Here is a 16,442-nt window from a genome sequence, read left to right as displayed (position 1 = left end):
CTGACTTCCGCACTGTAACCGGTATTTCGCACTGTAACCGGTATTTCGTTTCCCGCAACTGCACTATAAGCGATACGTGTATACATGGAGTGCTATGCGAAAATTAACGGGAGTCTGAAAAGACCGCACTATATCCGGTCCTGCACTATAAGCGGTTACGTTATAAGTGGTCTATACTGTACATATAATTACTATAATGTGTGCATATTATGGTCAACTATTTATTATTAACACAACACCCAAATGCCAAAAGTCAATAGCATAACACAAATTTAAACAAAAATCTTCCCCAAAATCTCAGGCCCTCAAAGTAGATGAGAGTTAGAATAGAAAATGGTTAGACTGAACAATACACATTTCTTAAATACAATCTGCAGTGTAAAGTAGGGTTCTTTATATCCTTGAAAAAATTAATTTTAAATTAATAGAATACATTACGAAAATGTGTATCCTTTTTCTGTTGGTCAGAACAGCCTATCACAGTTTGTAATTGTTGTGATTGTTGACACTTATGACCCTTGTGACTTCTTTTAGTAGTTGCATAATTGTGGGTGCTCTTAACTCTGCGTATCAACTCTGAAAAATCATCAACTTACCAGCAGCACAGTGCATCAGCTTATCAAGTTCTCGAATGCACTGTGGCCTGTTTACAGCGAAATTGATGTCAATGTCAAAGGCACACGCTGTCATACATGGTGCTGACACGCCCAGAGATGCACAGCAATCTATGACAAAAAATAAAAGAAAGAGAAACAAGGTGTTCAGTTACCAGAATGACATAGCTGCCCAGGGCCACTGATTAATTGGTCTGAGCAATAATTAAGTTCTGACTGACTATTGAAAAAAAAAGGTTGCCGAAATATATAATGTTTTCTTACAGTCGACTTCCGTTAATTCGACCCTGTCGGGCCATGGCGGCCGCATTTCGATGGGGGCGAAATGCAAAAACACCCGTGTACTTAGATTTAGGTGCACGTTAAAGAACCCCAGGTGGTTGAAATTATTCTGGAGTCCCCCACTATGGCGTGCCTCATAATCAGATCGTGATTTTGGCACGTAAAACCCCATCATTTTTTTTACGGACAAAATAGATCAAATTATTTGGCGGGTCGAATTAAACAAGATGCATAAAAAAACGCCAAATGAAACCAATGATGCATTTGGCATATTTAACCGATTCAAACACGTACACGGTTTATTTAACGTTAGCTTCGCCACAATACATTCGTTCGTTATGCGACAAAGCATACAAACGTTGCAAAGGCGGTTTTGTTTTCGGTTTCGTGTCCGCGCGTGCACCGAGCAGGCAATTTTCGACCCAGTTTTCTTTTATAAAAAAAACAAAATGCACACCTTATAATTTGGTAAATACTGTAATCAAACGTTTTGAGCTACGGTTATTGCTTGAAAATCTTCCCAGGGCGGGCCAAAAATAAGCGTTTTCGATGAGAGATGATGCGTGCTCAACGCATACACTGCCCACTAAGCTCCGCCAAGATAGACGCCGCCACTAAAGGGGTCACTATTGGGGTCATCATAGGGGGCAGGTCCGTGCGTGCTGACAGGTCAAGTGCGAATTATCCGACGAAGGCCAATTTTAGGATCGAAATAACGGAAGTTTGGGCCCATAGAAATGCATGGGCACCGGCCAAGACCTTGAAAGGGATCGAATTAACCAAAAAAAATGTCACAGTTTCGCCCTAAGGGCGAAGCAATGAATGCGATAGCAACACAGCAATGTCATACGAAGTAAGGTGAGCGGCTTTGGTAGCAATATGAATTGTAGTAAACATGAGCTGATTAAGTAAGCAGGTGTGCTGCGGCGTAAGTAGACCGACATGAAGAGAGACTCGATGACCACGAGAAGGCGCGTGTGAAACGGTGGTGTTGATGAGAAGCGCTTCCCGTGGGCAGCGCGTGCGAAGGGACACACCTGTAGCGCTGCACTGCCGACCCGGGCAGCATTGCATGTGTAGCGTGCGTTGGAAAATGTGGCCCGACTATTACTAACTGATTGAACAAGCGTGGTGTGAGCGCGCACAAACAAACATGAATAGATCACACTGAATGACTGCAGACAACGACTGTCAAAACGCTGGCAGCAAGCGCATACGCCGCAGCAACGGGCGAAGGTACGTACGGTCTATCGCTTCAACAGAAACTGAGCGGCGAATGCACGGCGCATAAAGGTCAGAGCCGTGTGGAGATAAGCGACGGTGCGAGCGAGCGACGAGCGCGGTTGTTGGCAGAGTAGAAGTGCGCCCCCCCCCGCTCCCTCTGGCGCTGGCTTCCCGCTTCCTTGCTTGCGCGTGGTAGATTGAGTGCGTTCGCTCTCCGTGATAGCGCGCGTCCCCGCATGCTTCCGCTCCCGCTCGGGCATACGGCGCGCGGCGAAGATTTTATTACGGCGACGGCGACAGCGATGCCGACGGCAGAAATCCGGTTGAAGTGTCCATATAATTGCTATCGCAATAAAAATTGAATTAACGGAAGTCTATTATACCTACAAGCTCTAAGCTTCTTTTCTACATGGTTTCTGCCATTGATGATACACTTGTAATACTCGGGCAAGAGTATTTAGAGGTTCGCATTGGCAAATGGTGGTGCCTGTGATTATTGCCATGTAAACATGTCGATTTTGTTATCTTCTTTTTTGGAAAAATGACACAAATTGGGAAGCTTTCTTCACATGCAAGAGTAACTGAAAATGAATGGAGGGAGTTACAGGAAGCAACACAAATTTGAATGAACAGTTCTGATAAAGTTTCGCTTGGACTGCACACACTTATTAAGGCTGACCAAATATGGTCAGCCTCTCTGCTTTTTACTAATACTCTTACATCTTCATTGAAGTTCTCAACCAACCCACTTCATGTTTCACAATGTAGAGTGCTTCTCTGACAATAAATTTCTGGTGAATTCACTTTGTTCTTAAATCAAGATAGGGATTGAAAACCAACTTCCAGAGGTGACAGGCTGCTCATAAGCTCGGAACTGGTAAATACCACAGATGTTGCATTAGGATAATCTGGTTGTCTTATACCCCTGTCACACGGGCACTCGAAAGTCTTTTGAACAAAAAGACTTCTCCCGAAAAATAGTTTTGCCTGCAGACACACACCAGGGAGTGATCTCTTTTTCAGAAGCAGTCTTTTCTGGAAGAGGAGTTCTCCGATCTCCTTTACGGCCGAAAAAGATTAGCCTCGAAACCAGTAGGCGCCAGCAATTATCCTATATTAAAGAAAATAAGCAAATGCGTAATTTTCTGTCACCTAGGCCCATCATAAAAAATTATTTTATGTCTCGCAGAAGGTGTAGTAAACCCAGTAATGCTAGAAAAATAAGCCCAATGTTGCCAGACAAGCATGTGCACTTCGCTAGTTCTACAAACACTCTTTAAACTACTACAATAAATGTTTACATTAATGTTTCTTAATCTGGCATTGTTAAATTTACTTGAAAAACGTGTAATACAATAAGTTTTCACTTTATATTTCGAGATACATCAGTGTATTTTAGCCGATTTTGTTTTGAACGCTAGCGCTACGCTTTCGGTAGCGGGTCCAGAAAAAAAAAACATTAAAAGGAGATGGTCGGCACCGTGTGTTTGCTGCGCAACACCTCTTCATTCAAAAGTCTTTCGACTTGGTAAAAGACCGCTTGCTTAAAAGAGTTTTTGCGTGCCCGTGTGACAGGGGTATTAAAGGGTCCCTGAAACGATTTGGACAAATTTTGTAGACACGTAGGGTACAGATACAGTAAAACATTCGCATCCCAATTTGTGTGAAGCGTCTCATATTAAGAGAGCTACGGACGATTACAAGTTACCCTCCTCTATAGCCATGCTTTTTCTCCACAACTCGCTCGCCGAGCGATCAGGGTTAAGCTCCGCCTTCACTGGCTGTGTGTCATGATGTGCCGTCATGTCTGCTTCCAGTTGGAGCCAGCGTGTGAAGCCTCTCCAACCTCTCCGCTAGCTGCCTGGCAGTCAATCCCAAGTGAGAGCTTTGAAGTAGTGCGAATTGCATTCTGTTGCAGCACCGAGCGTGTCTGGTATTCCGGTAACCACAGTCGGGCTGGCCGTTTTGATGGATGGGCAGAGGCGTAAACTAAAGCCCCTCCATACTACTATTTCTGTGATGAAGGAGCTTCAGCGCAGATGTATGTGAGCGGCCTGATCGGTCTGCATGGTCCAGCCATCTGGTGGCGCAGAGCTTAACCAGTCCAAACAAATAGCTAATATTGCTGTAACCAAGCGTAAAACATTTCAAAATCTAGAAAAACGTGTTCATGATTACGCTCCTGCCAAAAATTTACGCCAGCAGCAAAGCAGAATACACTTGATTACTGTTATATTAGTTCTGTGTTTGGTTGAGCTCTGTGCCACCAGGTGGCTGCATCATCCAGGTTATTCACGTTTGTGCCTCCACTCATCCCGTAAAACGCCCAAGCACAGTCAGCTTGCGCTTGCGTTTACCCGAATACCGGACACGCAAAACAATATTGTGGTATATAGTAATCCTTCGGTGTGAAGTGAGGGCCTCAAACGCGTAGATGCTGGTGCCGATCCGATACCGACAACCAGCGCTGCAGCCACTTCGATCGCATGTTTGCCTTGCAGAGGGACACGATGTCGCAACTTGACATGTTTCCGATCGCTACGTTTGCAGCTCACAATGCAAGAGCGAACCATGGTGCTCACGAAAAGACAGATCGAGACCAATACAGACTGCGCAGCTCGCGTCAACACGGAGCATGTTGCAACACAAGCAGACAACACTTGCTGTGTGCCAGAAGTGCTTTCATGAGTGTAGTGATGCATTGTCCTTGTGCATTCTCTTTCTATTACTTTCTTTTTATAGAAACAAATTAACTAACATTTCAACTATTACGAACAAGATTTGTTCACCATAATGTTCGAAAAATAATCAATGACGCGTCATCGATAATGACATAGCTCGCCCTACTGACGTCATATGGTCAAATCGCATCACCTGTTCAGGGGCGGCTGAAAACTCAGCCGACTGGCGTGCTGCAATCGGTAACGATGTGCCTTTTTAAAACCTTTTAATAAATTACACGCTTTACGCGGCGCACTCACATGCATCAATTAATGATCAGAAGGACCTACCCTAACAACTCAGTACGTTTGTACAAAATCGTTTCAGGGTCCCTTTAAAACAGTGCTCAGTAACCCATTTCTGTGCAGATAAATCTGAGCTAAAGACCACAATTTATAATACACGTTGCTGTTGTATTATACACAAATAAAATTTGCTTTTTGGACAACCCTCACATGTATAGAACAAACAAACTAGCCCAGTCTTGCCTTGTGGGGGTAACATAGAGGCTGCTACCACAAGTTCCGCAATCCCTGACACTTCAGTTAGGTCAAAATTTTTTAAGTGCTGCACATAAAAGCACTTAAAGATAGTGACAGCTTGTAGTACTAATATGCTACAGGAAGTTTGCAGTGTGCAATAAGTGTCTGTACAGCATTTTGTTGCTTTTTGCCATAGTGAAAATCCAGGTATGTTAATAAGAAAATGAGTCACTACACATGCACAAAAATAAAGAAATGAAAATGTTATCTCTGTATGGTACCCAAGACAAAAGATAGCAGTTCTAACACAATGATCTAGCATATTTCACTTCCCATTCTGTAAAATTATACACAGATGTCACAAAAAATGAGAAAACAAGAAGCTCACAAAGTCCACCTCACCGAAGTGTCAGAGAAAATCAATAAAATCACACTCACTAGACAATTACTGACCGACAAAGGGAAGCTTCACAAGCCCTCTTGCAGCCATTGAAGTGCTATGTTGCCATAACATAAAAATTCCACATGAAAAGGCAATCAGCCTGGCAACAAAGCTTGCACTTGCACAGCAAAGTTTTGATGAGGCAAGAAGGCTAACAAATGACTTGTGTAAAGCACAGTCTATGCAATATACTTACTGGTTGTGTTGCGTGCAGAGCGTGGCATAACACCGAGCGTGACTGTGCCAGCCATAGAGCCATGCTGATTCTCTGCCGAGCAGAAATAGGCACCTGCATCCTCAGCTGTGACACCCTTAATGATCAAGTAGGACTGGTAGTTGTGTGGCTTCAGTGGGTCTGGGCTAGACCGCAGATCGATGTGGTCATTGCGACCGAGTGGATTGCGCAGTTGTGAGTCACGGTACCACAGGAAGCGAGGCTCAGGGTGACCCGATACTTCACAAAGCAGCCTTGCATTGGCTCCCATCTCAGCATATGCCTTCTTTAATGGCACCATGACTAGTGGACTTGCTGCAGAAAGGAAACAGATATATGTGCATTAAAGACAAAGAAACCTGTCTGCTAAGTGTGGTGGCACAGACACAAAGTCATGCAAAACATACCGGCAACTTTCTGTGCCTCCTTTGGTGTTACAGAAAATATTGCAATATCTATCACAAGTTTATTTTGCTAACAGCTCTCCTTCATTCACTCTTCTTTGTTTATTAGTGCACACTGAAGGCTATGTGACTGCATAAATTCAGCCAATACAAGGAGTAACTGCAAAACTTGTAAAATAAGAAAAAGATAGACACTATGAACGTCACAGGACCTTGTTGCTCTATGCCCCACTACTGTTTGCACTCAAACACCAGATTAAAAAGCTGTAAGATCAAGGCAGTCACAGAAACTTTATACTAGCTTTCTGTTTACTGGCATACTTGTTGCAAGCGTTTCTGTCCATAACATAAAAATGCACAGCCAGCTGACCTCAGCATATGATTGAGGACTGCATGCCGTTCACTGTAAGACATCCATTGTTTTAGCAGTGAAATACTTACAGTAACATGCAATCAATGTACAATATGTATGCAGATCAACTCTCATTGTTAGCAGTCAATCAAAAAGCATTCAGGTTCAGTTTATGACCAATGATTTGGCAACATAGTAATTGACCTCATACCATAAAAAAACACTTCAGTTTCACAGAGCACTTAAATTAATGTAGTTATATAGCATACTTACAAGAAAATTAGATTTAAATTTTTTTTTAATTCAAGATTCATTTTGGTTCAGCATTTGTGTTTGTGCACCATCCACTCAGATAGGAATACCAGGTATAGGTCTGAGGAAAAGCTGTTTCTTAATTATAGTTGCACTCATACCAAAGGCATGATTGATCAGCCAGTCTCTGATGACTAAACACTTTCTAGACAACTGCAACATTTGTAACAGTTTCAACAGAGTAGACTAATCCGGCGTGGTTGCTTAGTAGCTATGGTGTTGGGCTGCTAAGCACGAGGTCGTGGGATCGAATCCCAGCCACGGCGGCTGAATTTCGATGGGAGGTGAAATGTGAAAACATCCGTGTGCTTAGATTTAGGTGCACGGTAAAGAACTCCAGGTGGTCCAAATTAATCTGGAGTCCCCCACTACGGCGTTGCCTCATAATCAGATGGTGGTTTTGGCACAAAAAACCCCATAAGTAATTAATTCATTAATTAATTAGAGTAGACTAACATATATTAGAATAGTTTATTTGAAGGGCAGCAATCATGAGCTTTAAACCTAGATTTGGTGAAACTTACTCGTGCTTTGCAAATGTCGCAGGATTTAGCAAGATAGACACTCGGCAAAGTAGCATGGTGACACAGAAATCACATCACTGTTTGTAGCAACATAATTTGCACCACAGCTGTCAAGATCATAAAACTATTTTTACACTTGTTTAAGAGAAAACGAATTTACTACTTACAAATCACATGAATGTCCACTGAACTGTGGGCTCCATGCCCATAGCCATTGGTGGCGAAGCAGGACACTTTTGTGACATTGCGTGAAACCCGAGGCACAGTGATAGCCACATGATGCTGAGGCAACTGGATCTGCAGGATGCCATTTACATAGACTGAGACAGTGGGGGTTGGTACGCCGACACCGATGCACATGACAGTCATGTTGACCCCTTCCATGATGGGCCCAGATGGGATGACTAGTGGCAGGTTCACAAAGGCTGGAATGGCAGCATCAGTCCAAGCGAGTACAGTCTCCGAGGGCAGGCTGGCCTTGCCACCGGACATGGCCATGATAGAGATGGCGTACTGCAAGCAGGGAGCAAGAAAGTAACGTGAAAGCATTGTGATCACAGTACGCGTATGTATTCTTGGTAAATCCGAATGAATTTTCAGTTGTGAGACAGCACTCGTGTCGTGCACTCCTATCTTTCTCCTTCGTCTTAGTGCCGAGTTTCGTTTGTTACCATGAATCCAGTCCAATAGCACAATTTGCAGTTTTGATATGCAGAAAGGCACCCATTAAAGCTGTCTTATTCTTATGTTGCAGAAATGTGCCATAAAATATTTTAGCATAGGCACAAAACACTTGTATGATGCACACAGCTATAAATCCAAACATGTTGGCTAAGGGAGCACATCCAAGGTGGAACAAATTTCTAAGGTTAAATGACATGCCTGTGTGGGAATACAAGGAGCACACCTCGCGTTCATATAACTTCCAGGTTGAGAATAATGCAACTAACTTCGAACCTTCGGACCTTTGTACTGTACAGTGACACTGTACAGTGAAACTGTTTACAGAACCTATTTGTTACAGTACAAAAATGTTCAATTTTGGCTTCTTAATTATATATGACGTGTCAATCATAAGCACTGCATTCGTCACATGTGACATTCAATCACCCTGTATAATTGTCATTTATTTCTAAGAATCCATTGAAGAGCACATGCAAATGTTACAGGTCAGCAGACTTTGCCTCACGGTCACAAAAGTGGCACAAGCCATCAAAAAATACTTATCTCAATGCACAAAGAATTTACAGCTGACAAATGTAGCACCTGCAAGATCATAATAAACAAGAAGTAACAAATCTGCTCAATTCCATTACATAAACAATACTGATTTCTATTTACCCTCCAATATTCCTATTTTCTATGTTACATCATAGAACAAGGAAAAGTGCAAGTCTGCCCTAAATATATCATCCTCTATGTAATTTGAACCATACTTCTTTAACATGGTTTAAATGATAACAGGATGCACAAATCCAATATTTTGTGTGGTACACACTGAACCTCCAAAGAGTGCCACAAATGGTGCCTTCTATGACTAGCTGTGATGCCACATTCTTTCAATCAAATGGAATTATGTAGAAACTGCTAACTGCATGCACCAATAAATCAAAATGTGCAGCCCCATGCTTTTCTGTCCTGTGCTAAGTCGCACAGCATTCTGGATTCCACAACTGTTTGTGCACATTACCTGTGTATTGAAAGTCAGGTTCCCAATGATAAGAGAGGTGTAGGGTGTCGCCACGCTTGTCCAGCGGTTGTCATCATTGGAGACATTGACCGGTGCAAAACGAACAATGTAGGACAGGTTGGACTGCAGTGGCAGGTGCAGTGGTGGCAACCACTTGAGTGCAATGGCATCAACGGCTGCATGAAGCACTTCCACGCCATATGGTGGGCTCACCATACCTGTGCAACATATACGAATTGGCTTAGTTCTCCTTTGAAGGAAAGTAATGATGTGAGTGGTCCATTAAAGATATAAATCTTAAAACACATTTTAACAGTTTGCATTACAACACTTTCATTGCACATTAATACCAATGGCAAATGAAATAATGTCAATAACAACACATTTATAATTAAATAATAACACACTCACTAACAATTAATTATATTTAGCCCAAGACAACACTTTATATATCTTGATATAGTTACCTTTATTATAGACAATTTATATACAGTTTGCAAGTCTAGTATTAAATATTGCACAGCCATACGAGAGCTAGTCTGATAGTTTTGCTAAAGAATACTATTAGGTATTTTATTACATGTTAATGAAACTTGATATATATCCTCTATGTTATGAAGACCTGTCCAATGAGTACACTCACTGCCTAAAGGGGAAGTCAAATGAAACATTCATTTGAAGAGAATATATTAAAAGAAGGCTAATATAGTCACAGCACTAATGCTTTAAAACTGAGCCCATAACAACACTTGAAATGAACAATGTCACAAAGCAACTAGAATTACTGAGAAGGAGCTTGACAACATACTTTGTATTCCCTTCTCATCGACGCCTTTCTCTGGTGTGGTGAGAAGAATGATAAGAGACGGAACAGAGAAACCCTGTTCATTTGCAGCCACCACATAAAAGCTATAACTTGTTTTTGGTGTTAGCTTATCCACAATGGCCATAGTTGTCGTCACATTCACTTCCTGAAACAATCATTAAAAAGTAAATGGTACAAATCCAAGAGAAAAGAGAGAGAGAAAAGACATAAGGGAAAGGCAGGGAGGTTAACCAGGCTGAGCCCAGTAGACAAATCCAAAATAACTACATAACTAGTAGGGCGCATAAGCCATGTGTTTAACTACTGTGCATGAGCCTATAACAATTCAAAGTAATTCATTACAAAACTGGGATTAAAAATCAACAGCTGCAAATGAATATGTAAACAATCTGTAGATGATCACAAGTGGTCATTTTAAGTAGCATTTACCATCAAAACCTGCTGAGTTGTAGTCACTCTGCTTTATGAAGAACATAGAATAGTAAGCATAATCTTCCTACAGATTACTCTGTGTTTAAATAGCCAGAATCACGTTAAACCATCTTGAACAAAAATCCATGTCCTTGCCATAATTAATGAGCTGATACAAGAAGTGAAAGAGGCACAAGTCTTTCTTTCCAGGCACAGCGTCAACTAACATGTCTGTCTTTTTAAAAATATAGTATATCAAGTTTACAAATAGCATCAAAAATAGCAAACCAATGCAAAGATGGGACACAGGTAACTACCGTATTTTTGGGCGTATAACCTGCACCAAAATTCAGTAAATTTAATAATAAATTCGGGGTACGGTCTATGCAAATTTCACAACAGCGCGCGCCTCGCTGCCGTGAAGCCACACTTGAAGGCAAGGCTCTCCGCCATTTAAAGTTTCATTATCTCATAGGGAACCCCACCCTCTCCCCACCTCTGCTTGTTGAAGCCCCCTTCTCCCTTATTTCAAGGTTGCCCATTCTCCTCCTCTTTACAGGTCACTATTTTGCCTTTAATAGATAGAGAATTGCGCTCGCGGCGCCGGCGAGTAGTAGTAGTAACAACTTCATTTATTCTTTTAAATGGAAAGGGGCAGCGGGTTGGAGGGGTCTACTCGAGGTAGTCTTCCGCCACCCTTTCAGCCCACCCCAGGATAGCCTCCTGAACGTCTGGCCTGGAGCTGCGCAAGGCAGCCCCCCATTGCTCCTTACTATAGTAATTAAATTAATCAGGGGAGGGGGTAATGGGTGTTGAGGGTATCCCCTGGGACATAATGTGGTTGGCCTTGGCCCCTGAGCAGAAGTGGCAGGCCATGGAAGGGTAGAGAGAGGGGTGAAAGACGTGAACAAAGTGAGGGGAAAGAAAGGTGCGAGCCTGTAGCTGCCACCACAGGATCTCGCGCTTGCGTGGAGAATTATGTGCCGGCAAACTCATACGTGATCCGTTCCTGCAGTGCTCCCTCAGTCCGCAGGTAGCGCTTCACGATACGGCGGTGAGCCAAACCACCGTTGGAATTTTTGCCTCGGTCGTGTTTACTCCATTGGCCATTGCCCATGCGAGCACTGCTCCGTCCGCACTGTCATCCTCTGTTGTGTGAATGCTAGTTGCGAAGTGATCCAATTCACGTCACATACCACGTGACCGATTCGTCGGCGATAACATCAGGCGTGTGAATCCCGCTTTATCAACATCGCCGAAGAATGGGGAAACAGAGCCGCTGGCCGATTATACGACGTCGACAAGCCGTGCATCCGCGAATGGGAACTTTTTTCGTAAAGATTTTAGCCTTGTTGTATGCAGTTATTAACGCGAATGATATGCGCAGATATTTTCTTTTTCTTTCCGGGCTGTTGTAATTAGGGGTGCGGGTTATACGCAGAAGTATACGGTATGTACCACTGTAGATGTAGAGGAAGAAGTCTACGTCTACAGGCTGAACCTTGTGGGTACCATTGGCACTCGTAGTTAAACGCCGCTTTTCGAGGTAAACCAAAACAAAATGGTTGAGGTCAGATCACTAATTCTGCTGCTATTTTCATTCCCTGTTGTCTAAAATAAGCTCTGCACTGCTGTAGCTGTCACTGTTGGTGTCAGTATCCAGCACCAATATGACAACTGGCAACGTATTTTTGGCATTTCACAAACAGCTACTAAATATAGTGTTCAACTACATATTAGTAAAAGCACCAAGTCCCTCAGCACCTCTGAGGAAATGGCTACTCCTTGGCAAAAGGCTTGATATATTGCAGGCTAATAAAAAGCTTCAAATGCTAAACAGTGCGAAAAACTAGTGAGGAGACAACAAATTTGCTCACCTGTGTGTACTCTGCAGGGTGTGGAGGTACTGTGCCATTGATGGCCTCATACCTAATCTGATATTGTGTTGTTGTCACATTGCCTGATGGTGCATTCCACACAAGGTGCACAGAAGTGGGTGTCACAAATGTTACATGAAAATCTTCAGGTGGGCCAGGAATGATGTCCTTGCCTTCTTCCATACACTGCATGCATCAGTGATGGGGAAAAAAATGTAAATTCAATGGCAACAGCTTAGCGTAGTACAGTGCATATTGTTTTCTCAAGATGATAGAAAGCTGACTCTGAAAATACAATTTTAAAAACCTCGTTATAACGAAATTTCATCTGACATGAAAGTACCTTTGTTATATCCAATATTAGCGTATATTAATTACACGCTGATATTGCAGAGAAAAACTTTAGATTTACTCTGTGTGTTCGTTACATCGAGGTTCCACTGTAATAATTTCTGAACTTGTTAACTACTCATAGACTCGAGAGCCAATAGTACAGCAATCTCATAACTGTTCTACGTACAATAAATGTTCACTTGCTAAGAAAGACAGTGCCACAATTATAAAAACATTTACAAAGTAGTAAACCATTTTTAGGTGCTTTAAAGATCTATGCTGATACTGCAAACATTGTATTTGTGGTGGTGTTAATTTTTCAGGCAAATGCTGAGTGTGGAGACAACTTTTCCAAAAACACCTATTATAGATAATGGGTTGAGGGTGATGTTATGAATTAAATGCCAAAAGTAACTGATGAAGTGCCCATTTTACAAAACACAGATCACTTAATTGAATAATCAGAGACGAAAGTTGGGCTGGTAAAGTACATGTTCCAGATTTTAGACATATTTAACTAGCACTAAAGAGATGTAAGATGAGAATGAGAAGCATACAGGACACGACCCTAGACTTCAAGTTTAGGTCTGGCATCACAGCCTGTGTGCTTCTTGTTCTTGTCTTATGTATTTTAAGCACTAGTTAAATATGCCTCAATTTTGGCACCTAACTGACCAGCTGAAAGGGCAAGACTAGTGGCAGGGCCCTCCTTGTATAAAGGAATATCCAGGCCAGCATTTATTCACTTGCTAATACCAGCATACAGCTTCATCAGTGACACAGAACTGCATGCTGGCACTTGCATGCTTCTGCCCTTCTACCAGGATGAAGAATTCCACATGTCAGGTGCGAATGACGTGAATAACAGGCCAACTTGGACTGTACAGTAAGGCTGCTTTTATGAAAAACATTACAGAATTTTAGAATATTGTTTATCATGTCATAAATTCATCTTCACAGAAGAGCACTGCATCTACAAGAAACTAAGAAAAGGTCCCCAAGCTGTCCAGCTTGTTAGCCAGAAAATTTGGCTTAGTAGTTAAAGGGATGTTGTCTACTGTATTTATCTTAGAGCAAGTGCTTGACTGTAAGAATTTTGCAACAAAGATTATTCATCGATAACAACCGCCCTGAAGTATATTACAATATAAAGAGGTACTCGAAAGTAAATGCATTTCAGCAAATCACTGAGGATGCCTTCACAATTGTCTCAGCACGAATTACCCACACAACCAAAAACACATCTATAAAAGTGTTTTTCTGTAGTGATAGCTTTCAATGAATAAACTGGTATAAGAAAAAAAGTCACTCCTTACATGTATGAAGAAAATAAGGCTATGAAATGTGCACCATAAAAATAACTGCACAAAAAATACACGATTTCTCAATGATTAACATGTCACTACAAATCAACTGATGTGGAACCAGGAGGCAAATGCATTGTTTGTAAGTTGATATTAATTTGGCCTCTTCCCCCATTCAGGATTAAAAGTGTGCCTTCTGCCGGTCATCCAGTAAAAACAATTCTTTATTACATGCCCTCTGAGCTTGGAAAAAAAGGGCAGCACATTGTTATGAGGCATGAACACCTACAGCCATGCAGCTCCATTTTTGGTTAGGTAGCCTTGTAAGTGGCTGATCACCACATTTTTGCTGGAATTGCAGCTTCTGTGCACATTATAACACTGCAAACAAGCACAGGAGGAAAAGGTGTCCTAAAACACAAAAGCACCCACAGGCTAAGTCATACAGGGTCAAAGTGAAAATGTTAAGTTCTGCCATTCAACCAAGCTTGGTCAATTAGCACTGGCACAGAAACGATAAGAAGCCCTGAGAACTAGAATGTTAACTTTTGATACATGAACTATCAACTTTTGATATAATATAATAATTCGGCATGATTGCGGTTCACTTTGACCCACACGTCACAGTTCTATCGCAAGCACTCACTCTCATGCACAAGGGCATAAGGATAAGAGCATAAGGAAAATACTTGGCGTTATCATTTGTACCCTTTTCACTCAAGAGTGCCACAATGCAGACAAAGGCTTAGATGTCAAACAGACCTTTGCTTCTGTGCCATAAAAGCACAGAATAAAATATTTTGCAAGAGTGCTTGTCACCATATAAAAGATATGAGCCACATGAGGCAGACAACAAGAGATGGAAAAGTGAGCACCTTGAGAACAGCACCGATGTCCCGGGAGCAGACAAGGGCAGTGACGTCATATTTGCTAAGTGAGACTTCACCAGCGCAGATGGGCAAGCATTCATCCCGCACACCATACCGCTGGCAACATGGTCGGTGGTCACGGCCGCCCGCACCACATCGCAGTAGAGTATGCATCTCATCAAGACAGAGGGGGCTCAAGTACTGCAGGTCAGCTAACTTCATCTGTCCAGACAAGAAGGTGTAGCCAGAGGGTGGTAAAGTAGAGGGGATAAAAAAACAAAAAACAGGGAGGGATGAATTATTAAATGTTGTCCAGCACTTATTACATTTGGTACATTATAGATCAAGGGTCTCAGACTTGCATAAGGTATCGGGCTGCATGGATCCTTAAGGTTAACCAGACGAAGTGTTTTCTGGGGGGGAGAGGGTTGCTTAAGGCTTAGGCAAGTTGGATAGAAAAGAGGTTTGCATACCCAGGGGGTCCGTGTGGGCTGCAGACAAAAGCTCTGCAGGCTGCATGTTTGAGACTCCTGTTAGAGATGTACTTGAGACTGAGATAAAATCAGTATGTGGCTAATCCATTTCCTGCTCCATTATCTTATCTCACAAATAGCTCTTGCACTTTTACAGTAGAAAGTTGCTCAAAAAGCAAATGCACCACGGTTCTGACATCAAAGTAGTTTAGTTGCACAATCAAATTGGGTAATTTAAATGGCATATCTGTCTCTTGCATTAGCATAAAAGCACCACATTAGAACATCAGACTTTGATGTAGTGGCAGCAGTATCTTGAGACTGCACAGTCAGGGCTAGCTATTTAGCCAGCTTTCATCTGCACCAGTACAGTTGCTGTTTTAGGGGCATACCAGTAACCTCCTGCTAAAATTTAAGGTGAGATTTCGGGGTAAAAAAAATTCATTGGCCCTTCCACTCCGTGAAGATGGTTAACCAGCGAAGCTGAAATGGGCGGCCCCGGTGTTTTTCACTAGGCTAATCCCGAGTGTTCATCAAAGTATTTCTCAATTATGAGATTATACACACGTTTGGCTGTGATGGAGAGAACGACGTCACTGACGGCATGCCCGCAGTTCGCCGTTGTTGCTTGCGTTTGATGTTTCGAGTTTGCTCGGCAGCATAGTTAGCAGGATTTGCCCGCCATTGCCGCTTGCAATTCTTAGAAATTAAATTGCTTCAAAATTAAATCTGTCCGTTACGTAAGACAATGAATGGCTCATGCCCCCTTAAGCAATGGCTCATGCACCTGTAAACGCGGCCTCCCCATTACGACAACAGAAGAGAAGTGAAATTCTATGCTGGAATGATGAGCGGTAATGCAGCCAGCTGTGGAAGAAGACGACGATGCTTGAGCCAATGCTGATGATGATAGTTTTCCATACACAGGCGATTTCGCCTAGACATATGAAGCTCCGCTTTAAAAATTTATTTTGCTTAAAATGTCTATCTCTGAGTTCTTACTTTCAGGCTCATACTCTAGCATTGTGCTTTACTGATGAAAAATCATGGCAGAGTCTGCACAAGAAAATGGCAATAACCATATCTAA

The 16,442-nt window shown here is 42.3% G+C and overlaps 1 protein-coding gene across 3 annotated transcripts in view; it reads right to left on the bottom strand.

Annotated features, from left to right (window-relative positions):
• The window catches only part of LOC119436359 (Ig-like and fibronectin type-III domain-containing protein 1), a 225,299-nt gene that overhangs the window by 11,890 nt on the left and 196,967 nt on the right, over window positions 1-16,442 (bottom strand). For all 3 annotated transcript variants that reach the window (XM_049657148.1, XM_049657152.1, XM_049657156.1), the window contains 7 exons: window positions 14,888-15,103; window positions 12,376-12,561; window positions 10,070-10,232; window positions 9,262-9,479; window positions 7,739-8,084; window positions 5,962-6,294; window positions 597-725 (listed from right to left, as the gene is read on the bottom strand). In XM_049657148.1, the coding sequence (XP_049513105.1) occupies window positions 597-725; window positions 5,962-6,294; window positions 7,739-8,084; window positions 9,262-9,479; window positions 10,070-10,232; window positions 12,376-12,561; window positions 14,888-15,103 (1,591 nt within the window). The remainder of the gene's footprint in view (window positions 1-596; window positions 726-5,961; window positions 6,295-7,738; window positions 8,085-9,261; window positions 9,480-10,069; window positions 10,233-12,375; window positions 12,562-14,887; window positions 15,104-16,442) is intronic.

This window comes from Dermacentor silvarum, chromosome 1 (genome assembly GCF_013339745.2).
Source record: "Dermacentor silvarum isolate Dsil-2018 chromosome 1, BIME_Dsil_1.4, whole genome shotgun sequence".
Taxonomy (NCBI): domain Eukaryota; kingdom Metazoa; phylum Arthropoda; class Arachnida; order Ixodida; family Ixodidae; genus Dermacentor; species Dermacentor silvarum.
This window is presented reverse-complemented; position numbering and strand designations above follow the sequence as displayed.